The sequence below is a fragment of the Nelusetta ayraudi genome, unplaced genomic scaffold (assembly GCF_046127955.1).
Source record: "Nelusetta ayraudi isolate G7.1 ecotype Tasmania unplaced genomic scaffold, CSIRO-AGI_Nayr_v1 ptg000062l, whole genome shotgun sequence".
NCBI classification, from domain to species: domain Eukaryota; kingdom Metazoa; phylum Chordata; class Actinopteri; order Tetraodontiformes; family Monacanthidae; genus Nelusetta; species Nelusetta ayraudi.
This window is the reverse complement of record NW_027466112.1, coordinates 947,274-971,034: the sequence shown is the minus strand read 5'-3', so window position 1 is coordinate 971,034 and position 23,761 is coordinate 947,274. Positions and strand designations below refer to the sequence as shown.

At 43.0% G+C, this 23,761-nt stretch overlaps 2 protein-coding genes across 4 annotated transcripts; one reads left to right on the top strand and one right to left on the bottom strand.

The window, feature by feature from the left end:
- Positions 1–57: 57 nt before the first annotated feature.
- gipc3 (GIPC PDZ domain containing family, member 3) lies at positions 58–9,600 on the top strand. Of its 2 annotated transcripts, none has more exons than XM_076040612.1 (6): positions 58–573; positions 2,712–2,897; positions 3,037–3,217; positions 5,945–6,054; positions 7,393–7,471; positions 8,620–9,600. In XM_076040612.1, exons 1-6 carry the CDS (start codon positions 286–288, stop codon positions 8,769–8,771), a joined length of 996 nt encoding a protein of 331 aa, XP_075896727.1. In that variant the 5' UTR covers positions 58–285; the 3' UTR covers positions 8,772–9,600. The 2 variants fall into 2 exon arrangements, with proteins under 2 accessions (XP_075896727.1, XP_075896726.1); XM_076040611.1 differs by having other exon boundaries at positions 65–573; positions 7,390–7,471.
- On the bottom strand, positions 8,236–17,919 carry tbxa2r (thromboxane A2 receptor). 2 transcript variants are annotated; one of them, XM_076040609.1, is made up of 3 exons: positions 17,733–17,918; positions 13,951–14,808; positions 8,236–11,162 (listed from the first exon to the last, which is right to left on the bottom strand). In XM_076040609.1, the coding sequence occupies exons 1-3, from the start codon at positions 17,733–17,735 to the stop codon at positions 10,881–10,883; spliced, it is 1,143 nt and encodes a 380-aa protein (XP_075896724.1). In that variant the 5' UTR covers positions 17,736–17,918; the 3' UTR covers positions 8,236–10,880. The 2 variants fall into 2 exon arrangements, with proteins under 2 accessions (XP_075896724.1, XP_075896725.1); XM_076040610.1 differs by lacking the exon at positions 8,236–11,162 and adding an exon at positions 11,225–12,340 and having other exon boundaries at positions 17,733–17,919.
- Between the last annotated feature and the right edge of the window lie 5,842 nt (positions 17,920–23,761).

The window sequence follows — 23,761 nt, the reverse complement described above, 5'->3', positions numbered from 1 at the left end:
CTCTATGCGTGAGCAGCCGGCGGCCCAGGTGTAACACACGCAACTCCTCAACCCAGAAGGTGTCGGGTTTCTAGCCAGAAGGTTCTGGCCCGGCCTCTTCCAGCTACTGTTACCAGGTTACTCTCATCACTAATTCATTCAATTTGTCCACCCTGAAGCCGCAGGTGGATCGCTGGTCGGTTCAGCAAGCGGCGGGGGAAGGACAGGAGCTTCTCCCTCGGCCCAGAGCGCTGCGCCGTCGAGGTTTCCCCGAAGATATTTTTTGCGGCTGAAACTCAGGGTCTGATGCAGGACGGGGCTGACACGATGGGTCCGCAGGAGGCGGCGGCCGGGGTGGGCGAGGAAGAGGAGGGGATGCGACGGAGGCAGAATCGGGGCTGCTCGGAGCCCACGGCGCCCCCGCTGCCGCCGCCCTCGCCGCCACCGACCGGGCCTCCGGACTACCCCAGACCCAAACTCATCTTCCACACCCAGCTGGCTCACGGGAGCCCCACAGGCAGGATCCATGGATTCACCAACGTCAAGGAGCTGTACGCCAAGATCGCAGAGGTGTTCAGCATCTCTCCCTCAGAGGTACAAAACACATCAAATACATCACCAGGCATTTAATAGATAGACATAGAGATGATTAAGGTTCAGCGCTAGTCAGGCCAATAGGTGTTAAGTTTCCGTTCTTCCGTGTTTTTCCATGATGCCCTGGAAGATCAGCTGCGTTGACTAGCTGCCAGACTTTGAACTGGTCTGGCCGCCGATTAGCAGCGACAAAGGAAACAAAACGGCTGATAATGTGGTGGCTTAACGCCACGTCTTACACAACATGTTATCATAAGATAACATTTGAAGCGTCGCCATTGGAATTGAGAACTGACAACCAAGTGACGACTCACAGCAGGGGCCTAGTTACTAATACCTGAAAGATTAATGTTTAATTTGACAATTCAGACCCCCTCAGGATGAGTTTAAGAACTGTTTAACCCTAAGAAGGAAACAACAGTTTTCAGTGTCGGTTTCAAGTGTGTCTTGTACTTCATGAGAAATTCTGACTCAAAATCAGGATACAGCCTGACCACGCAGGGCTTAAGGTACTCAACCGCACAAAACTTTCTGCTGAACAGGAAACCCCTGAGGAAAAGAAAAACATTTCTAATGTATTAGACTGCAGCAGCAGGAAGATGACATTATTGATTGGTACGAGGAAATGCACAATCACCTCTTCAGCTGATGCCAGAACTTTGAACAGGATGTTTTACTGAGTCGGTATGTTGTGAATGAAGGTTAGATAATCACCGAGCACACCCACAAAACATAGCATAACATTCCGAGTTAAAAAAGCACTGTTTATGGTCTGGCAAAAAACCACATCAAAACATATCGGAGAAATATCCTGCAATATGTAAAAGCCTATAATTGTAAACATTCAGTATGGGCACCTATCTAATATTTATCAGTAGTTATATGAGGACCGTCATAAAAGGATTTCCTATCTGAGCTTGACAGAAGTTGACAGAAGGGACTGAGGACAAAGCGATGAATATGCAAATGTATTTCAAGCTGGCCTTGACAGACTTGTCAGGCAACTGCCAGTGGGGATTATTTCGACGTGCTTTTCCTTTTCTCTGGGCTTCAGTTGAATACTTGAACAGTCAAGCCTTTTCTCGGAACTCGCAGGATATCCCAGCGCACAAAACACACTTGAGTGATCACTTCGCTGGTCTTCACACTGTTAGGTTGAAGCCTTATCAAGTCTACTTTAATTGTCATTAATGATAAACTCTTGGTGCTGGCTCCGTGACTGCTATATACTTACCTGGACAAGTTACAGTCCATGCGTGTGCTTGCTTGATCTGACGCAATCCCAAAGAAGAATCAAGATAAAAAAAAACAACAAAAGAATAAAAACAAAACATCTTTTTTTTTTTTATGACCAGTTTTTCCTGCACATCTACAACCTTGAACTGCGGCCAGACTTATATCTGATAGTGATTGCGTGATAGTGACAAATACTGCTGAGTCTCCTTGACCTCCTGCTCAACAGACGCAACAGTGCGGGCATAAAGTTACAGTGTGAGAAAGACCTTGGACTGCAGTCAAGATCATCTCACTTGCCAGTAGATCAACACACAGTCACAACTAATAGGCAGCAACTGCAGTTCACTCAGCAAGTTTGAACGTTAAAAACCATGTGCTGACGCTTTAGAAGCAACCAGTCCTCCTTTAAATATTAATGAATTATCACTTACTTTGATGGTTCGTAACAAAATGGCCACAAAGTCAAATTTATATTGTGGAACTCTACCGCCATCTGCTGTTGGATCTTTTAAAAGGACAAGTTAAAAAAAAAAAAAAAAAAAAAAGAACTCAGAGGGGTCCCGTTAACTGTTAAAAGCTAAAAATCAAAAAATAACAAACAAATATGATGATACATGAATTGGATGTTTTTGTGTAATTCATAATTAAACAGAGAGTGAGCACAGCTTTTGTCTTTTAATGCATCAATGGGCAGATTTTTGAATTGCACAAGTCAATTTGCCGTTTTTTTTTTTTGTTTTTTTTTTAACTCATAATGACTAATGGATATCTGGATGGGTCAGTAATGAATAAATTAACAAGCAAACGAACAAACAAACCAATAAATAAATAACGGCTGAAAAACAGAACATTATATCATGCTGTGATAAACCCCTCCAGTTAACTCCCTGTTCCCTTTGTAGATCTTGTTTTGCACCCTCAACTCTCACAAGGTGGACATGCAGAAGCTTCTGGGGGGACAGATCGGACTGGAAGACTTCATCTTCGCTCACGTCCGCGGGGAGACGAAGGAGGTGGAGGTGACCAAGACGGAGGACGCGCTGGGACTCACCATCACAGACAACGGAGCAGGATACGCTTTTATCAAGGTGAACAGGAGCCAAGGGCTGCTCCCCATTCTGTTTATTCTCAGACACGTCTCGTCCTTGTTTGTTTGCCACAGTGAGCGGAAGCTGTTGTGACAGCGTGCAATTATCTTATCCTCACCCTGTCTGTGTGTTTTCCCAGAGGATAAAGGAAGGCAGCACCATTGACCGCCTGAAGACGGTGTGCGTCGGCGACCACATTGAAGCCATCAATGACCAGAGCATCGTGGGCTGCCGCCACTACGAGGTGGCCAAGATGCTAAAGGAGCAGCCGAGGGGCATCCCCTTTACCCTCCGCCTGGTGGGGCCCAAGAAGGCCTTTGGTGAGTGGGAAAGGTCCCATCCATCCATCCATCCTTCCATCCTTCCATCCTTCCATCCATCCATCTTCTATACCCGCTTCCATCCCAGTCCATCCCAGCTGTCATGGGATGAAGGCGGGTTGACACCCTGGACAAGTCACCAGTTCACCGCAGGGCCACATAGAAAGACAATCAAAGACATACACCCATTCACACTCACACATACAGTGTACCTACAGTCAATTCAGAGTTCTCAATTTTCCTCACACGCATGTTTTTGGACGGTAGGAGGAAGCAGGAGAACCTGCAGAGAAGACACACACACACACGACAGAGAGGTGCCAGGCCTGGGATCAAACCCTCAACCTTCTTGCTGTATCACACCAGACTAATTGAATGATTTGGAGTTGGATTGGCAAGTGCAATAAGCTACTTGCCAAAGTTGAAGTTTTACCTCCCCTCAAGAACAGTGGTGGGTGTAGCCGGAGAGCTGCTCTGGAGCGGTCTGCCCTTTGTTGACCCCACTTGGCCCTTCCCGGGTGGATCGGATTGATTTCAGCTTCGCGCTTTCGCCGTATCTCATCCGCCAAACAACAGGACAAAGAGAGTGAAGTGTTTCACTAGCCGCGGCCGCCTTCCGACGAACCCTGGAAGAGATCTTAATCTTAGCGGCTGCAATTAATGGCGCAGTGCAAGGTCTCAGGTGCAGGCAAAGGAGTTTGTTTGCGCGATCAAACAGAATGAACGACACGATCAAACGCGATATTCGACGAGAAAACAGCAAAGAGCATTGACATGCGGCGGAGCAACGCTCTCATTCAACTTCACAGGCACGCCCCCCCCCCCCACCCCGTCCTCTGTCTCTGCCTTGTCAATCATGTGCAGGCAAAATTAAAAAGCTTTGAGGGATTTTACATCCGTCTGCGAGACCGGCTTTCCAGAGCAACACGGTTCTGTTTGTTCTGGGTTTAGAATTGGACTTGTGACCGGGGGAAATTCAGAGCAGAAAAAACCCCCGAAAATACAGACTCACAGTGCCCACAAGCCCCCTGTCCTCATCAAAAATGCAGTCAACCTAATGTGTAACTTTTTATTTGAACAGACGGATAGAAGGAGGGAAGGAGCACCGTCTGAAGACTGTTTGGTTCAGTTGATGAAAATACTAACTGAGGGGTTGAGAATGCACAGCCCGGTGCAGTCGTGCAACAGCCAAAGATAAATATTGGATCCAGATGAACAATTGTGGGTCTCTCGTTGCCTAACAACCTGAAAAGCACAATAAGTTACATGTGAGCTGAGTTTAAAAGCAACTGAAACACGCCGCCACTTTGACTGTGGTGCGATTGTTAAATTGCTCGTACCTGTAAGTTGCTTGACATGAGACTTTGCAATCAATATTTTTCTTTTCCTTCACAGTTGAGGGACATGATATCAGATACGAATATAAACAGGTAGCTGCTGCAATTTTAGGCCTTTATATTGGAAGGTTTTGGCCGTGAGATCCTCCCACGTTCTGAAATGTCTCACCTGTCAAGAGTACAATAAGCGGCTTATTTATCACATCCAGATTAGAACTGGGCAGGAAATGACTGGAGCAGACTGAGCCCAGCCCATCCCTCACAGGAGACTGGTTGGCCAGAGAGCCGTGACGCCGTCTTATATTTTCATCAGATATCGTGCCCACATGCAAAATGCTCGACAATTTCCCAGCAAATCAGCCTTTTCAATTTATCGTTATCTCATTATGGCGCTGTCTGATTTAGGTTCCAGGTAACAATTATGTAAGCAACGTATTAAGCATGCCCTTTTAATAGTTTCTGACTGATGGTCCCATAGAATTATGTTTTCGCTGTGTGTGTGTGTGTGTGTGTGTGTGTGTGTGTGTGTGTGTGTGTGTGTGTGTGTGTGTGTGTGTGTGTAGTCAAGTAAAAGATACACTTTGCAGTGATGACCAAATATGATGGACTGAGTAGAGTTTCATATGAATTCTCAGCTCCCAATTGGCCTCACGATGTGCACCGCATCACTCCATGGGGTGTTTTTTCCAGATTCTTCCGAAATTACTGCATAATGGCTATTTTCCTCATGTTGTGCATGAGCCAAAATTTTGATGGGGCCTGCAGATGCCATGGGTGTGTGCGTGTGTGTGTGTGTGTGTGTGTGTGTGTGTGTGTGTGTCTGATAAAACCTTGACATTTGACATGTCAGAGGAAGAGCTCAAGCGTCCCATCCACAAAAGAAATCCACCGTGGGAATTAAACATTGATCCCATAGTATTGCAGACTCATGATTCGCCTTGGATGAAATTCAAAACTTTTCTAAAAATACAAACAAAAAAAAAGAAAGAAAAAACACATCAATTTCTGAACCAGGTTTTATGGAAATCCTGTTCAGTTTCCAGGAATCTAAAGACACTTTCTTCAAAATTGAAAATATTATTGATGTTCAAACATGAGAGCATCGTTTGTAATCTTAGAACAGATTGAATTTAATAAATGAGATTTTCCTTTTAATAACAGGGAGACATGAAAGGTTATTCTTTCTGGCTAAGACATGGAATTTTGAATATTGAATAAACAAATGAGCAACACATAATTTTAAAGGCTTTTTATCTGTCCAAAGCTGATATCAAATTTCCAAGCGTTTCGAAGACAAATGGAGTGACAAAGCATTTACTCTTGCCAAAACGCACACACGTAAAACTCCACAACGTCTAATCTGAAGAATTTACTGTGTGAATTTGGCCAGACATGATTGGAATGAGAACCAGGGCACCAAAATCCACCGAGGGCAAGATGGTGAACGGGAGGGAGACGCTGCGTCTTCGCTCAAAGGGAGCTGCCACCGTCCAGGAAGTGGTGAGTTTCACACGGCCTGCTGGGAAAACGTCGATTATTCAGATACACTGGAACAGCACCATGAACATTGATAGACATGATGACTGTAAGTTTCCCCTAAATCACATTTTTGGTCAGTTTTTAAAAAGACATTATCAACCATGTGATAAAGTCCAGATTGCCTTGTGTGACACACACACACACACACACACACACACACACACACACACACACACACACACACACACACAGTTCTGTAGTCCTTATCTGACAACACTTTCTGCCTCGCAGGAAGTGACTTCTGTAAATAAATTGATTCTGGCTTCCTACACGTCAGTACAGGAAGCTTTGTGTTAAAAACAACTCTGAGGTCTGGGGAACTCGCTGTGAGGTCAGAGGTTGAATGAGTCAGTGGTTATTGAGAGATAAGATTATAATGTAAGATAATATAAGATTATACACCCTGACACTAAAGGCTTTTGCCAGCGATGCCTTTTTGTGTTTGTCCAAGTTAAAAGTCCCCGTTTTTTTTTTATGCTGGGGGATGCTGTCACAAATCCTGGAAGGGGCATCAGTGAGGTACTACTACCCTTTGTGACATCACCACAAAAAGTAAAGGATGGTCTTCTGTCATGCCAGGGAGGAGGCGATGAGGAAACAGGACCCAAAATGCAGACAGGTCCAGGTTGCAGGAGAGAAAAACTGTTTATTTTAAATGACGAACCAAACTAAACTCAGGGTTTCCTTAGAGGGGGGGAAAAATGAACAAAAAACAAAACGGGAGCTTAAGAAAAAACATACAAGTAAGGACAAAAGAAAATCATGACGAAAACAACAGAGCTGAAAATTCAAGACAGGTCGCCATTGAGAGAAGAGAAAGGGAGACAAGGACTATCTACACAAGACGGCAGGGGAACACAGGTGAGAACAATGAAGGGCAGGACTGACAACGAGACACAGGTGATGAAATCAAGAGGCAGCAAGGTTGTAAAACAGAAACTGTCAAGCATGGATAAACACCAAGAGACAAGGCTATCAAAATAAAAAACATTATTCATTGGCACTGGTTGGTGTTGTTCTCGACAAGAACATCCCCACATTTCCACAAACACCGGGGCATTTCACACTATCACTGCTCTTTGTGCCTGTTTTAACTGACATTTTCTAAAGAGTGGGCCAGGTCAGAACCGTTTATCAGGTCTTTGAGTTCACGGCACCTTTAAAGAATAAAGGCAGTGGATTTGTGGCTGTTTGCTCACACACTCGCTCTTCCAGTTTACACCTCTGTGTTTAACACAAGCACATCTCTTAAATTTCCACTAACACCTGTGTGTATTTCCCTGTCGGCCCTGCCAGCAGAGTGAGTTTGAGGAACGGGCCACCAAGAAGGTGGACGACCTGCTGGAGAGCTACATGGGCATCCGGGACCTGGAGCTGGGTGAGAGCGCCCACGTCGCACTCGGCGCCTTTAAAAATAGCCGCTGCCTCTGAGTAGGAATGCGAGAGCGCTGATGAGTGTTTACTGTGGGTCTGTAACAGGACGGCAGACTCTTCTTCACAGCCGGTCTGGCAATCTGAGACAAACCAGCCCTGCAAAAAAACAAACAAACAAAAAAATTCCCTCCGCCGACTTTAAACGCACTGCAAACCATTGAAGTGAATAGAGCGACAGGTTCACGGAGCTGTCTGTGCGCTACCGCCGTGTCCTCTAGTTGTCACTGATGTCACTTGGTGGCTTGAAGTGTTACGACAGAACATGATGTCTGAGCGAGAGAGCTTTCAGTAGTCTGCCAGGCAGGAAGCAATTAACGGTGGCAGTTTGGCAAAAAGAATCCAGGGCTCAGAGGTCAGTTTACTTCCTGTACTTTTATCTGCAACCTCATGGGCTCCCCTCTTTTTCCGTGCAAGAGGTTTGGCTCAGCTATGCAGGACATCCCGTTGAGTTAATGCATGGCCGAGCGAGTGAACTCCATCAGCTGGACAATAGCCCTTGAGACTTCCGCAGCCAAGGCTGTTATAGGAACATAATGGACTAATGGCTCTTTAGGCTTCAAATGAAAGATTAATGAATTCTTTCCCTCGGATAAATCAGATAAAATATATTTGATTTGTTATCTTCATCTAACTCTGCCTGGAAAGAAAACAGTAATTTCACATTTCATTAAAAATAAAAAAAAAGAAAACAATTTGAGTCAAGAAAACTTTCATTGTTGACCTTTTAATCGCAACGTTCTGAAATACATTATGCATAAATGTGAGAACTAATTTGTTGTTCATTAAGTCTGATGTTTTCACGCTCACGTGGGAATCTGTCTGACATGAAAACTCGCTCTTTCATTTGGTTTGCTGATTTATTCAAGCATCAAAACGCAAAGATTGACAAAAAAACAAACAAACAAAAAAAATCCCAGCTGGGGAAGAGGACTTTTTTTGAAGCTGTGTTGGCCATGCAGAAATGTTTCTGATAAGGTAGAAAGGAGAAAAAGTCCTCCTTAGTCAACCCATTATCACAATTATTGGTAATGAGTCAGATTGACTTAAAAGGATAACTGATGGAAATCTTTTCCCGACCGCTTTCCTCTGCAGCAACTACCATTGTGGAGGCAGGCAAAGACAAGAAGAACCCGGACGACTTTGCCGAAGCCCTGGACTCAGTTCTGGGAGATTTTGCTTTTCCTGATGTGTTTTTATTTGATGTATGGGGAGCTATTGGCGATGTCAAGAACGGCAGGATTTAGACAGTTGAGAAGCTTTTACTGATTAAAGGTCAATGATATGCTCACAGACAGTGGATCACTCCCATTTCCCACGCTGACCATTTGACACAAAGAGGGATGAAGCTGTTGTTCTTAGGAGGATTTGTGTCGAATTATAATCAACATTATTTGTTAGAATCTTGACCTTGTACAGTCACCCGCTTTGTGAACTTCCATTCTCTCAGTCTTTAATCTTAATTAAAAAAAAAAAAATGTGTTGATACATTCAGCGTCCGTCACCACCACTTACTGTTCCGACTGGAAACAAATAGCAGCAGCACAATCATCCAGCAATCATGCCTTTTCCTTTGGTGAAACACGGCGAGGGAAAACAGGAAGGGAACACCGAGAGATTTCTGACCCGGCCCAGAGTGAGAAAGTAGACGTCCGAGAACCATTAAGCTAAACAATATATTACAAAGTTATTGTTTAGATTTTGTTCCAAAGCATTCATTTGGGCCAACCATCAATCCAAAGTGTCAGCAGTTGTGCGACCAGGACCCACAAATTCCTCTGTGTAGTTGTGATGTCCAAATTGTTTTGGAGTCTATTATACGTCATACATTTGTTCAAATTGTACAAGTTGTCCATGTACAAACATGCAGTGAGGAAATGATTAACTGGTTTTTCCAAATTCATAAGTACTCCAAAGTATAATCTGCCCTCCTTGGCTGTCAACCTGATGTTTTGTCTAAATGAAGCCTTGTCCAGTTTGCACACTTCTTTGTTATTTTGTCGAAGCCATTATTCCTGAAAAAGCAAAGTGTAAATCCTGATGCTTCAACGACACAGTAAAGCAGAATCACTTGTTGACTTGCTTCCGATGTTGTCTATGATCTCACAAAGGTCACCACAATATGAACCAATTGAACGTGTTAAAAATCCGACCCTTGATCAGCGGTTACAGGTCATGATGTGGAAATGAACATTCACCATTGACGAGTCAAACAGCCCAAAGGTTGTTGTCTGTTTTATCAATCTTTTTTTCCATTTGTGTACAACAATACACAGTCTCTGCACATCCCACACGTTGACATTATATACACAGAGGAAAACGTTAATGAAAGCATGACGACCTTCATGTAATTTTCTCACAGGCAGCTCAGGCGATAAGGCAATTAAAACAAGTTATGTGCAAAGATCAATTGAGCAATTTTCTGCACAATTACTCGCTATATAACGGCTTTCAGTTCCATATGAATTTTAACGTTATGATCTTATTCACAATTCACTTTGCATGTAATTTTGCTGTTTAGATAATTGGGATTGAGTTTAAATGATTAACTTCCACTTCAGTGCATGCAGATGTATGCATGTAATAGACAGAAGCTCCCTGCAGCTATAACATAGATTTTACTGTACAAACACTGGACAAAGTGCAGGAGCAAAACGACTTCAGCAAATATATTCCTCTTAATCTTTATTTTAAAATTGCATTTAATATTTTCTAATTATTTACCAATTTGCTAAATTCCTGAGCAGCGCCAAGTTTGTATTTTCAAAACCTAACTACCACAACTGTCACCTACTACCAGTAAGAAATCAATGTACAGGTGTATAATAAATTTTATAACACTGTTGATCACTACTGGTGAAATAAAGTCTTTGACAACGATTGCATTTCAAAATTCTGTAGATACACTGGTGGAAAAAAAAAGGTTTTGGACACCCATGCATTTGTCATAAATTGCACAAAGTATTATTCGTGATCCCTGTTGCGCATGCACTGGATTTTTCAATATAATAATGCCCCTTGCCACACATCCAGCTCAAGTCCAAAAACCGATTGTCTGAGAGAGTCATGCAGTTTCAAACACAGAAAAAAATATGGTCTCTAAATATTTCATGATAATAATTGAGGCAACACTTAACAGGCATCCAGAAACCTTTTCCACAAATCGGGATCTGTATATCTGCAAGTAATACTGACGGACAGAAGTCTGGCATTGCTTTCGGACACACGTTGCTAATGTCCATTGATCATAATCATGCAGATAATTCCACAAGCATCAACTAACCAAGCCTTGGTCCGCGAGTCAGATCTCGTCAATCATGTTGAAATTGGTGGTGGCGGTGGCCAGATGTCCAGATTCATCCAATTTGTTCCACTTCACTGTCCTCTTTGTCAACTTGGTCTCGAGAACCTTTGGCCGATGACAGCGTGAACCTACGGATGGTGTCACCGAAAGATGGATATCGGCTCATGACTGAACCCCAGGACCAACGGGGGAAGAGCCTTTGAATAACTGCCCTGCGGAACAAGATGTATATCCATGGATCTAAGAGCTGGTTGCAGGTGACGAACCGTATCCAGAGGAGAAGGTACTTCACATTGAGTTGTCCACCGGACAGCACGGTTTTCGCAATAAATACCTGGTGGGGGAGAGGTCGAGGCAGAGGCAGAGGTAGAAAATAAATGGAGGACACATTGGAAAACGATAGATGAGAAAAAGATGGGAAAGGGCAGAAGGATGTATTTGAGAGGGACAAAGAAGAGACAATTAATAAACAAAAAACTGAGAAGCACGTTATTCAAGGTCTCAGCGAATAATAAAAGTGCACACAATCAGCTGGTTGACGCCAGGCTAAGCTGCAAAGGCTCCCCTGAAGCAGTGGCTGTGGCAACAAGAAGCGTCCCCTCCGCTTTAATTAAGCTGCAGCATTTTATGTGAGACACCGTCCAATTAGTATCAGCCAAAACAGTGTCTAGTGGGGACTAACAAGCTCTTTCCTGGGATGTAAAAAAAAACAAAACAAGCTTGTTGCCGTCGTCTCAAATTCAGATCTGCTGTGCTTTGACGGCCAAACAGCGCATACGAGAACCCAAATCCAATTCAGAGCAGTCGACTGTCTCATGCAGAGGCAGCTGTGTGTTTTTGTGCTGCGTGCGCTGCGTATTACTGAAATGAATTGTGTTAATGACTGTGTTATATACAGGTAGCGGCGTTAGTTTTTTTTTTTTTTTCAACGTGCAATTCTGACAAGCACAAGCAATCATCTTAAAGACATTATCATGTGAGCAATTTATATACTGAGAAAAACATACAAACAAACAAAATTGTGCCTGTTTGACACATGTTGGATTAAGATTCCTGTTGCACTGCTTCAAACAAACCTTTCTATGACCAGGTCGAGAGATGGAAACAGGCACAAAGCAGTAAACATGACAATGGGCTGACATGAAATGTTGGACAAACGGATGAGGATGGAATGAGGTGAACGCAGCAGTGCAAGGAAGCATGGCTCCATGACAAGGTTCGACTTCATGTGAGATGGACAGGACGAGCAGCGCAGACTGAGGTGTACAAACGAGAAGATGCTTGGATTTCTCTGACATGCTGATGCAAAACCATAGCCAGGGTGTGCAGCGGGTATTGCTACACCCATTGAAGGAGATGTTTTTTGTTTGTTACTCGCCTTAGTTGGGCCACATGACACATGGTGTATATCCAGGGGTCAAGTATCTGATTAAAGCTGGCCATTCGTATGAAGCACAAAACAATGTCCTCGCTTTTACCACCAGCATCCACCGCATTCATCAGAACATATATCTGTGTGGGGTGCAGAGAGACATTTTAGGCTTGGAGCCTGTTGTTCCTCACTCTCACTCTCACTCTCACTGTTTCTGTTTCTCGCTCAGCATGTCGCGGGCATGGTTTCATAAAAATGTCCTGTGTTGTTTAAACATAAAAGGAGCTTTAAGTAGCTTGATGATTAATTGTCTTTGCCATATTAGGCTGGGTTCAAACTCCACGGTTCCAATCTTCCTCAGACGGGGTCTGTGGTGTGAAAGTGCGAGTGGGTAAAAAAGAACTTTGAAATAGTGTCATTTTTGAACCAGGCCTCTGTTACATGGAAATAAGTTGGACGGGATTCAAATATCCAATGTAAAATCTTCTGTGGTTTAAACAGACGGACATTCGCACAGATATTCCTCGCTAACGCGTGACCTTACACTATTGAAATACAAATTGCTGCAGCACACATCTAGACTTTTATAATGGCCCCAAATCTTTTTCCTTCACTTAAAAATCTCCAACTTTTTCACCATTTGGCCAAACGGTCCAACACAGGGAATAAATAGCTTTATGGGAATGCAATGTGGAGCAGAAGACAAACAAGCATGTGTCATACTTGGTTAGGGTTCTGTTCCTTGCCGACACTGTGGTATTGTTTATGTCTGTCTCTTGGCCACAGGCTTATCTTCTTTTTCAGATTGGAAGTCAACATATTTTGGGTTTTTCATGAGCATGAGAAAAGTTGAAGCGGGTATTACTGGAGATATCAGATATGATTGATTATTACAAATAGATGTAAACAAAATCTAAAGATATATATATATATATATATATATTGGTCCAAGGAAAGAGCAGAGATCCCGCCTCATTAAGTTGTTAAGCTGCATTGCTGAGAAGTACTGAGGCGCGTTGTGAAGAAACAAGGAACTTCTGTTACCTTCTTAGTGCTTAGCCTACATGAAATATTGGTGATGGTGATAACGAGAGTTGACAGGGTCGGGGATGAGAGCTGTTAGACATGTTAAAAACACTCATGACTGGTAGTCAACTGTCCGACTGTTACTGCCAGGTCAGTATTTTACTTTCAGTACCATCCTTGGTATGGGCCTTTTAAAAGAGCTATCCATGATTGGTCCAATGAGCATTTCTGAACTGGTGGGTTGCGAACCAAAAGCGGGTCGTGGCGCTGTTCTGATTGGGTTGCAGCTTCATGGGCCGTTTCCCTTGAGTGCTGTGAAATAAATTTGGGTCGCGACTTCATGATAATGGAAAAAATGTGGGTTCTGAGACTCCATCAGTTGAGAACCACTGCACTAAACCACTTATTTAAAAAACAAAAAAACACATATGATTAAGTTAACAGTTAACTAAATGTGGGACAGGTACTGACATTCATTTGCCACGAAAATAATAATCTCACTTTAATCTAATTTCTAATCCAAATCAACAAACCATTTCTATTTGTAAAAAAGGCCTTTGCCACTCTATGGCATGGTTATATAGAAGGGTGACATGCAGTTATCCTGATTAGGGAAATTCTCTTGGCATCAGTAATACCTAATTATTTATATTTCATTGAGGATTTACATTGTTCTATTATTCCAGACCCAAACAAATACCTACTTAAAATTGGTAAAACTTACTAGTAAGGGGCACCAGCAGATCGAAGCGACGATATTTATGAGTATGAGCTGAACCATCATCTCCACTTCGTGATCTCGGCGCCGCCGTGTCTTGTCCCGGCTGCAGCACATCTTTATCAGCGTCACGACACTCACTGTGTTCAGCAGAAACGACATAGCGATACACAGCAGCCCAAACAGGGAGAAGATGAGGGAAAAGGCTCGGTCGTTCCCCTTGGAGTCAATGTAGAAGAAACACCAGGAGCCAGGAAGCTGTAGGTGGTAGCAGCCGACGCCCACCAGAGGGAGCAAGGCTACAGAGCCGGCGATCAACCACACCAACAGCAACATGGAAACCGACCGATTCTTGGGGAGACTGGTGTAGCGCGTGAACGGACGGTTGATGCCGATGAAACGCTCGGCAGCCATGGCGGCTCCAAGCAGCAGCGGGCACAATCCGTAAAAGACCATCGAAATGCCCATGAAGTTGCACAAGTGGCAGTTTGGGTCCACAATCTGCCAATTGAAGTTTGTGATATGGAAGGAGACCACGATGGAGCCAGTGGTCAGCAGACCCATGAAATCTGTGACGACCAGCCCCCCCAGGAAGATCAGGAAGGAGGACCGCGACTGGCTCTGTGTCCGCTGGTACGACTTGACAAGAACATAGAAGGCGACCAGGTTGAAGAGGAGACCCAGAGAGGTGAAGATGGCGGAGTGGAGCGGAGAGATGGTGGGCGAGTTCTTAAATGAACTTTTGTGGTGGGAGTAACAGAGGGCAGTTCTATTGACGGGTGGCATGGTGGAAGTGTTCATGGCGGTCGGCAGGTGTGTGGAGGCTGAGTAAGGAGTCAGGGATGGCGCGGCAATTTCACCCACCTTAAAAGGCAGAAAAGAAGACAAATATTACATTTCAAATCCGGAATGGTGCCAGAAAATTATTAAAACAAACAATTGACAATTGAAGAACAACCTAAAAAAAATGTTGAAAAAAGTAAAAAAAAAAGTAAAGCTCTTATATACCCTCAAGGACTCGTCCCCTCCCCCTCCTGACATTGGCAGTGAACTACGGGGGCCTGCGCACCCAAACCTGAATACCTCGTCTTTCTTTTTCGTTGGTCTCTTTGAAAAGCAGTCACTCTAAATACAAAACGCGCTATCTATCTATCTATCTATCTATCTATACTATGTATATATATATATAGAACAGTTCTCATATATATGTATATATATATACACACATATATATATATATATATACATATATATACATATATATGAGAACTGTTCTAAACCAAATCACGTTTATTGTACTGTAATTATATACTTATGTTTACACTTATATTTATGCACAACATATTTAGATTTTACCAACATAAAAATCAAAAATCGCCTTTCACCTGGCAAATACTTTGCACTTCACTCTGGAAACTCTTCAGATCTCAATTGTGAAATCTCACGCACCCCTCTTGACAATCTCTTAGTGGGAGCATTTTCTAATAAGTCTCAGTTTTCCATGAAGTGACTCATGACTTCTCCAAGGGACAGAACACAGTCACGGCACAACGAGACGTCAGCGCGCCTTTGAAGCAGCACTGAAGGGTTTTCTCTGCGAACAAGTTTCCCTTCTCATCCGTCCTGATTTTGGCAAGAGTCATACTCCTCGTGGCAGCTAGCTAAGGGGGCATTCACGTGTAGCTAATACAAATCTAACTTGAACGTAATGTAACAGACAGATGGCTTGTACAATGGCTTGCCAAGTGTGGCCTCTTTCAGCAGACTCTCGACGGGATGGAATGCACAAGATAAATTCAAAGGGGTCAGGAAAACAATTCCATTGGTGTGGCTTCTTATAGAGGCAGTGTTTACTAAAAATAAACTAGCATCTACAATTCTCAATCAAATCAAAACTACATTTTACAGTCAAAAACCCTTAAAGACCTCGTAACAGCTACAACAAGCATGAAATATTTTGCCATAGAAAGACATGATGATAGCAGAGCTGGACACGGATGAAGTACAGGGACCAAAATAGACAGAATAGGCGTATCTTCGCAGGAAATGCAGCTACTGGCCATTAATTCTGCAGCACTGGCAGAGACACCAACAGGAAGTGAACACACGCAGTCACAGCCAGAAAGTGCAGTCGTCCCCAATGGTGGATACCCACAAGACCACATGCGTAATTGTTTGCGTTGGGTTAAAAAAAAAAAAAAAAAAAAGGGTCTTTACTGTGGTTTTGTGATGCGCCACAAAAGAAAGTTGAATGAGTAAAAGTTGTCTTTTTCTGTTAGGTTGTTTTTGTGGGACGTTTTGTAAGACACCATATCATTTTGCTACAAGGAGCAAATTGATAAATTGGAATTCACGGAAAGTAATAGGCACAAGTTAAGAAGTGGACATCAAAGACAATGTAGGAACCTGATTAGAATTACATAGTAGAAACATCAGGATGGAATGCATGGAAAGCATGGAAACGTTGTCTTTTGCCTGGGTCCGCTTTCGTGTTGAATCTGAATTGTGTGGGACATTTACTGCCACGCAACACAACTTTATTTGCAACGATGCCAGGATGCAGTGCATCGCACACCCTCACTCGACCGCTGCAGCCGTTCGCACATGAAGAAGACAAACAAAGAGTTGGCAGCAGCAACAAGGAAGAGTTATTGCTGAACCTGTCCGACTGTAAAATTTACATCTTCAAATTGACATTGAGCACGCACACGCACACGCACACGCGCGCACATGCACACGCACCTAAAATGTTACGGACGACACTGCTGGGTCCTCGCAGCAGGTGAAGTTAGTTAGGGCTTATTTGTTCCTTCTGAGAAGATTTATTTGTTCGATGACTTCACCAGTTGAACGCTCTGTTCAAATGCATTACTCAAAACAGCCAGTGTGACTTGGACGTGTTCATCACGACGACAGATTTTCTGAAGAGGCGGAAAACCTCTCCGAGACGCCAGCCAGCCCTCCTTTCAAGTCCTTCCAGCCCCCCTCAGAGAATACTGGCAAAGGTTAACAGGGGCTCGGCAGCAACCTTTCTTGTGTACCATTAGCATCCCAGTTACCATTCCCCATTATGTCATTACATTGTGTTCAAAATGAACCAGCCAGACAGATTAGTGCTCTCCCATTTAAGATAATGCAAAACCAAAACATGAAGTGCAAATTAATGCAAATGGCAGCTTTTTGAAACCCAACACTTTGGTTTGTCTAGTCTCTCTCAGTTGAAAAGGGATATATTTATTTTTAAAATCCACAGGGAGCAGGGTAATTGCCTGAAATGCAAAGCTGTTTCTATTTTATATGTCACAAAAAAGTAAAAATAAAATAAAATCCTTAACTTGACGAGAGCAGGGAAAACATCCTTACCAAGATTTCAGTTTCTCGCTCAGGGGGTTAATTTTCCGGCATGTTGCATGTCACTTACACTGTAACGTGCATGTTGCATGACACTTACACTCTATCCTATTGCATGCATAAGAAAGTGAACTTCAGATAAAGATGCATTCTTCTTGAACAACTGGAGTCCGGACCATTACTTGTTGGTTGGAGAAACACTCATTAGCACAATCTGTTATAATAATCTCAAGAGAAAATGCATGACATAACATCTGTACGGTATGCTGTAAAACTGTCACAAATTATGAGGTTTACTTTTGGCGCATCAACCTGGCAGATATTATTTTTTCCCCCTTTGACGAATGCAACAAATGCGCGGATTTCATGTATAGCTCTGTGTCAACATCTGAGCCAAAAAGCAAATTAACTTATCGACAAATTAAAACTCTGCTTACCATCTTCAAAGTTTTCCAAGTCCGAGTTTGACTCTTTGCACTTCTCTTCCTCACTCTTCGTTCTGCATATATTGAACCCAAAAACAGCTGGTGTGTCTTTCTGACAGCATGCAGCCAGAGATAAAGCCCGCTCGTCTCCGCTCCCTTCCCCCGTCTCTCCAACTCAGCCTCTGATACTCACTTCTTCTCCTCCAGTCACTCGACTTTAGCTCAGCGTTGGACACAAAAGGGGGAGGGCTCAAAGGACCGCGCACGAGTACTTGGTGTAGGAGAGGAAGAGCAATAAAGAGAAGCCATAAACCACCGAGGAGGATTTAGGAGGTGTGTGGCACCTACTCAAGTCTCTCCTGTGTGGCAGGAGAGGGGCACATGGCGTTTTGTTTGCGCGTAAGCGTGTGATAAGAAGCTGGACAAATCAAAGAAACTAAACTAAACTAAAACTACTTCAGAAATTCCCACAGGCTGCTGGGACCAGTCAGTGAAAAACATGCCAACACCCATTATTACTAAGCTAAGCTTGCAAGCATGTAAATGCATGTCTTTGTTTGGTAATCTGTCCTGAAATGAAGTGTCTACAGGCAAAAATAATAATGTTTTCCTACAGTAGATATCCATATGTTGGGACCCATGTCACGTAGATACACTCTTCTTGTGAATCCAAGTGGCCTGGGAGCAACATCTGGAATCTTTTTTTGGCTGACAGGAAAGTTCTTTGGAAAAGCCAGTTTTAAACTACAGAGAAATTAAAAAGGGGGTGGTTGGGCTCCCCTGGCGACTTGTCCAGGGTGTCCCCTGCCTTCGCCCTAAGACAGCTGGGATAGGCTCCAGCAGACCCCCGTGACCCTGAGCTCGGGACTAAGCGGGTATGGAAAATGAATGAATGAATGGTTGGGCTCCCATGGACAACTGATGCACAGAGCCATTGTTTCACCGTACAAGATCTCTTTTCCACGAGTTTAATCAGCAGTTTCTTATCACTATCACCTTATTTAACTGACTTGTGCTGTTTAGTTTTGCATACATATCATAATTTTTATTCAACAGTTTCTATTTAGTTTCTATTTTGATTTAGTTTCTATTTAAGGACCGTGGCTGTTAAAAAATGACCCACATTAAGAACACCATTGACTTGGGGATTAATAAAGTTTTAGAATTCTGTTTTTTTTTCCAGTGTGTCCAACATTTCCAATTGTTCTGCAAGGGGGGGGGGGTCCGGAATTCGCCCAACGGTACTTATTTCCTTATATAAATACCGGGGGTTAACCTAACTAGAGTAATGTAGTAGTTCTGTCAATATGAGGATTTCAAAGTGGAAGAAGTAACCTCTGGAACCCGTCTGACGCTGTTGATGGGCTGTTGTTGTTCTAAATGTTGGGCCTCGATCACTTTAGTCTTCGCTCATCTTGCATACGTGGTTAATTATGTAAGCCTCGCTGCTCAGAGAGACACATGCAGGCCAGATGTGGTCCATTATTGTCATACTTTGAGCGGCCGCATGTCTCACCACTGTCTTGCCCGGCTTCCACCATCTCCACAAAAACAAAAGAGAACAAAGAATGTTGCGGCATCAGTAACGGACCCCGTCGAGCCTTGAAAACCCTGTCTGATGATCACAGTTCACAGAATGGAACAATCAGAATGGAATGATTGCACCCTTTAAAGGGATATTTACGGCCATCAAATGTGCACTGAATCTTAGCATTAGGAGATGTGCTGATGCCATTATGATGCTAGTTCATCATTCCGCACTGAGATTCATTACCGCTGCCGGTCGGCCATTACTACACCTCGGGCTCCTTCATCACTGAGATGAGATACTGGATGCACTGGTCCCTCCTTATGTACAAAATCTTAAAAGGCAATAAGTACTCAGCACTTAGAAATTAGACTGGTCTCCATCTCGTGCCTCCACTTTTGAGTGACCTCGTCTGGGCTTTCTTTTGTTTTCTTTTTGTTCGTGTGTGTGTTTTCTGTCACTGCTTTTCCTGCATTCAGGTTTTGCAGGAGGTTGCTGGAGCCGATCCCAGCTGCCTTCAAGGGAAGGCGTGGCTACACCCTGAACAAATCGGCCAGTTATCGCAGGGCCACATCGAAAGACATACAACCATTCGCACTCGCACTCACACGAATGGAGAACATGCAAACTCCACACAGAAAGGCCTCAGGTCCCAGGATGGATCCCCTCTTGCTGTGTCGCCTAGGTGGGCTTTCCACCTCATTATAATGACAGCTTTGTGCTCAGTGGGGCTTCCAGATTTGAATAAAAGCTGAAGGGATGACTTCATATCGACTGTGCCTTTAACAAAGCCCTCATGTCAGCATCACGCCAGTGCGTTCATGCCGTTGTGAAGCAACTGTCTGATTCCATCTCTGCCCATTATTTTCCAGAGCTGCTGAAGAGCAGATTTAATTTTCCTGACATCTGTGGGCGTTACTGATCTGTTTACCGATGTGTTTCCCCCCCTCAGCACTGAAGCGCACAATTGAGTTATGAAATTCGGGCCGTATGTGTGTGTCTACGCAGACAGACAGCTGTGTGTGCGCATATAGATGTTGCTCAACGATCACAGCATGATGAATAGGTAATGGATGGAATAACACAGCCACAACATGCAAGAAAACAAAAAGTTAGACTGGATTATGCAGCTCCGAAGTCAAGGCCTGAGGGATGGGAGTGGGAGAGGGTTTAGGGGGGATGGGGACCTGAAGACCCTCTGTTGCCTGCAGGTCAGAAATAAAATGCCCCCGTTCCCAAGTGTTTGTCGCTTTGCAAGAACATGCCTGATCTTGTAAAGCCCTGAATGCTACGACTAATAGTTACATTTTGTTGAATGATCATACAGTGTTCACTTTCCTCCTTCATCTCAAGCGCTTGAGAAAAACAGTAAACCCCTCAACTGGACTTGGATATTTCATTATTATTATTATTATTATTATTATTATTATTATTATTATTATTATTATTGTTATTATTATTCTTGTTGTTGTTATTATTTTCAACCCATTTTAGCTGCTTTGCAAACATAACCAGAATATAATACGACCTGCGCTTTCAGCTTTACCACTTTTAAACCTTGCGTACATATTTGCATTGTCAAAATTGTTCTTCAAACAGTAAGACAGTCAAATCCACATCCTGAAGTGTTTTCTCTAACAATGGAAGTTCTTCAAAGACGGGGGTTACAACTGTATCAATCTCACCTATTGTAATTAACTTACATGGTTTACATGTCGCGGGAAAGGAACCCCCGAGGGCCAAAAGGTATCTCCTTGTGTTTGTTGGATTTGCATTCAGGGACTGTCTCTGCCTGTTGTTTAGAACTTTCCTTTGAAATGTTGTGAGTGTCAGTGCGAGAGGTATGAAGGTCTTGGTGATCTATTGTTGCTGTGGAAAATTACCCCTGATGACCAAAAGGTTCCCGAGTAGGAAGAGTTGATCTGATTTGAATCTTTTAAATATGCATTTTAGCAGTGTCTCTGTTCTGGGAGGATATTTAAGGGAAGGAACAAGAATCTGAAGCTCTCTTTTTTCTCTCCTCTTCTTTTTTTCCTCTCTCCTTTTCTGGGACCCACTCTCTCTCTCTCTCTCTCTCTCTCTCTCTCTCTTTTTCCTCTCTTTTCTGGAACCCACTCTCTTTCTTGATTCTCTCTCTCTCTCTCTCTCTCTCTCTCTCTCTCTCTCTCTCTCTCCTTCTTGATTTGTTTACCATCATTTTTACACAACCGGTCTGTTACATTTTTGCTGCACTTTTACTCTGGACATCGCAATAAACTGGTTTGTTATCCATTTCCCTTCAATATTAACTTGTTGAGACTTTTGTTCTATGTGGAGAGCAATCTGACATCAGATATTGATTTAGTCTTCAGTTATATGGTAAATTCATTTGAGTAATGCTTGTACTCTTTACCTCTGAGTTGAATAGAAAAGATTGAGTGTCATGTTTTTCTAACTATTGAGTTGGAAGATATAAACCTCTGAATATCTCAACCTAGATGTCTGGGCTGTTCTTCTATGTTAAGAAGGTCACTGAATGCTTTGTCTATATCTGCCATCACTGAACTAAGATAGGGATTAATCAGAATCCCAAAGACCTTAGTTATATGGTAAGTTTCACTGGACATTATTCAAACCCTTAACCTCTGAGTTGGTCAGATAAGATTGGGTATCATGTTCAATAACCTCTGAATACTCCAACCCAGACATCAGGCTATCCTTGAACTGAAGACTAATGTCAGATCACGAGAAGTTTATTATTATTGAGTCTATATTCTTAATTGTTAATCAAGTCTTTCTCTGTTAATCAAGATATAAAAGTAAAGTTATTATTATCAAATGGAGTCAGATTAAATTAATTATTATGTATTTTACTTTGAAATCCTCACCTTGACACCGGAACGACGGAATACGTATTGGGGAGATATTACTGTTTGTGTCTAGATATTTCCTCCCCTACAAAACCTTAGAAAAGGCTTCAGGTCACGTTTGCTGCTGAGATGTGAGTCTGCAAACAACTACGGTCTACAATCTGTTGTAAAAAAAAAAAAAAAAGGTGAAAATCACACACTTCCATTGTGTACTTGTGGAAGTAGAGGTGAAAATGGGATTTTGTTATATGGCCTGTTCTTTTCAAAGACAGTAAAGATGACATCTTATTACACTCAGCACATTAGCTTGTTCGTGTGCAATTTCAAAGCAACATTAACAAACTCGGTCCGAGAAGCACCGCACCTAGATGGCCTCATTTATTCGTTTAGCTCTGATGCTCATTATTTGACATTTAGCTCTTCCGTTTGACTGGGATGATGAGTTTACAGCATTATCTTCTCCTTTGCAAGCAGCTCTCACTGGCCAAATGCCGAGTGACAGCGCATCGACCGATGTGAATTTGCCCCAACTCAATGGTCACTGAGGCAGAGGTTTACTGTATGTAAACCTCTGTATGTCAATGTAATGTAATGTCAATAGAAAACATCCCCTGTCGTTCATTGATTCCATTGACATTTTACAGTATATTCTTTATAAGTGTTAATTTACCTTGGTCACGCCATGGCCTTCCCTCAGTTTTATTCTATGGAATTCTACCACACAAATGCAGCAGTTGACTTTTTATACTATTTTAGGACAGAAGAAATACTAGTTATGACCTTGGTGCAGTCAATGGCAATTATGAGCAATGGTTTGCCAACTAGGCACAAGATTAGATCTGAGAAATAAGTGGTCTTGCGAGCTTTCAGCCTGGAAGAAGGAGCACACCAGGTGCAATCCTCACAAATGACAAAAATAGCATCTTAAGGCATCTTTAGTGTTAGTGCTGGCACGTCAGCCAGAGAATCAACCTCAAGTAAATCAACCAAACGCTTTGGTTAAGATCCAATGTCATCCAAAGAGTTCTGATGAAAAAAAAAAAAAATGTTTTTCTCTGTGGTTAATTAGCCATGGCAACGACGCGACACAAAACACAAAAAGAAGACACATGGAGCAAATCACATGGCCGATGACGCACAACTCAGCGCAAAACAACACACTTTAAATAAGCAGCTGACAAACAGACTGTCATCATGTTGCAGTTTGCAATATGTGGTGGTAAGAAATGAAGGAAGCAATAAACTAAACAGTCAGTTTCACATTTCCGTGGAAATCCACAACACTACAGGCATTTCTTGTTCCTGTGGGAGTGCAGATAAAGTTAGGTGAGGCACTGAGCTGCTGCACGTTCAGAACAAACTGTTGGCTGCCACCGCAAGTTGATGGCTCACTCAAGCCACCTGTGACCAGGCAGTGACAGATAATGGAACGGAAACAACGGGACGTTTTTACACATCTGAAGAACTCACAAGTTCAGCGGGCCTCTGATGTTCTCTGTGACAAGACCGAGGTGAAGGAGGGTCCTGAATACAAAGCCGAACACAAAATCAAAGCCCGACCTGATGTGATTGGGATTTTCGACTTGGAACAGGCTTTGCCGCTGACTCCCAGGTAACCTTTTCCGGATGAACACTAATACAGCTGCTCAACTGGAAGCGAACGC

What these genes read in the sequence shown, in the direction of transcription:
- gipc3 (XM_076040611.1), top strand. Translation starts at nt 286, where the DNA reads ATGCAGGACGGGGCTGACACGATGGGTCCGCAGGAGGCGGCGGCCGGG. An exon ending in GGGGCCCAAGAAGGCCTTTG is followed by an intron (nt 3,218 to 5,944) that starts GTGAGTGGGAAA and finishes GAATTTGGCCAG; the next exon opens with ACATGATTGGAATGAGAACC. An exon ending in CTGCCACCGTCCAGGAAGTG is followed by an intron (nt 6,055 to 7,389) that starts GTGAGTTTCACA and finishes CGGCCCTGCCAG; the next exon opens with CAGAGTGAGTTTGAGGAACG.
- tbxa2r (XM_076040609.1), bottom strand. An exon ending in TCTGCTGGTGCCCCTTACTA is followed by an intron (nt 11,163 to 13,950) that starts GTAAGTTTTACC and finishes CTCCCCCACCAG; the next exon opens with GTATTTATTGCGAAAACCGT.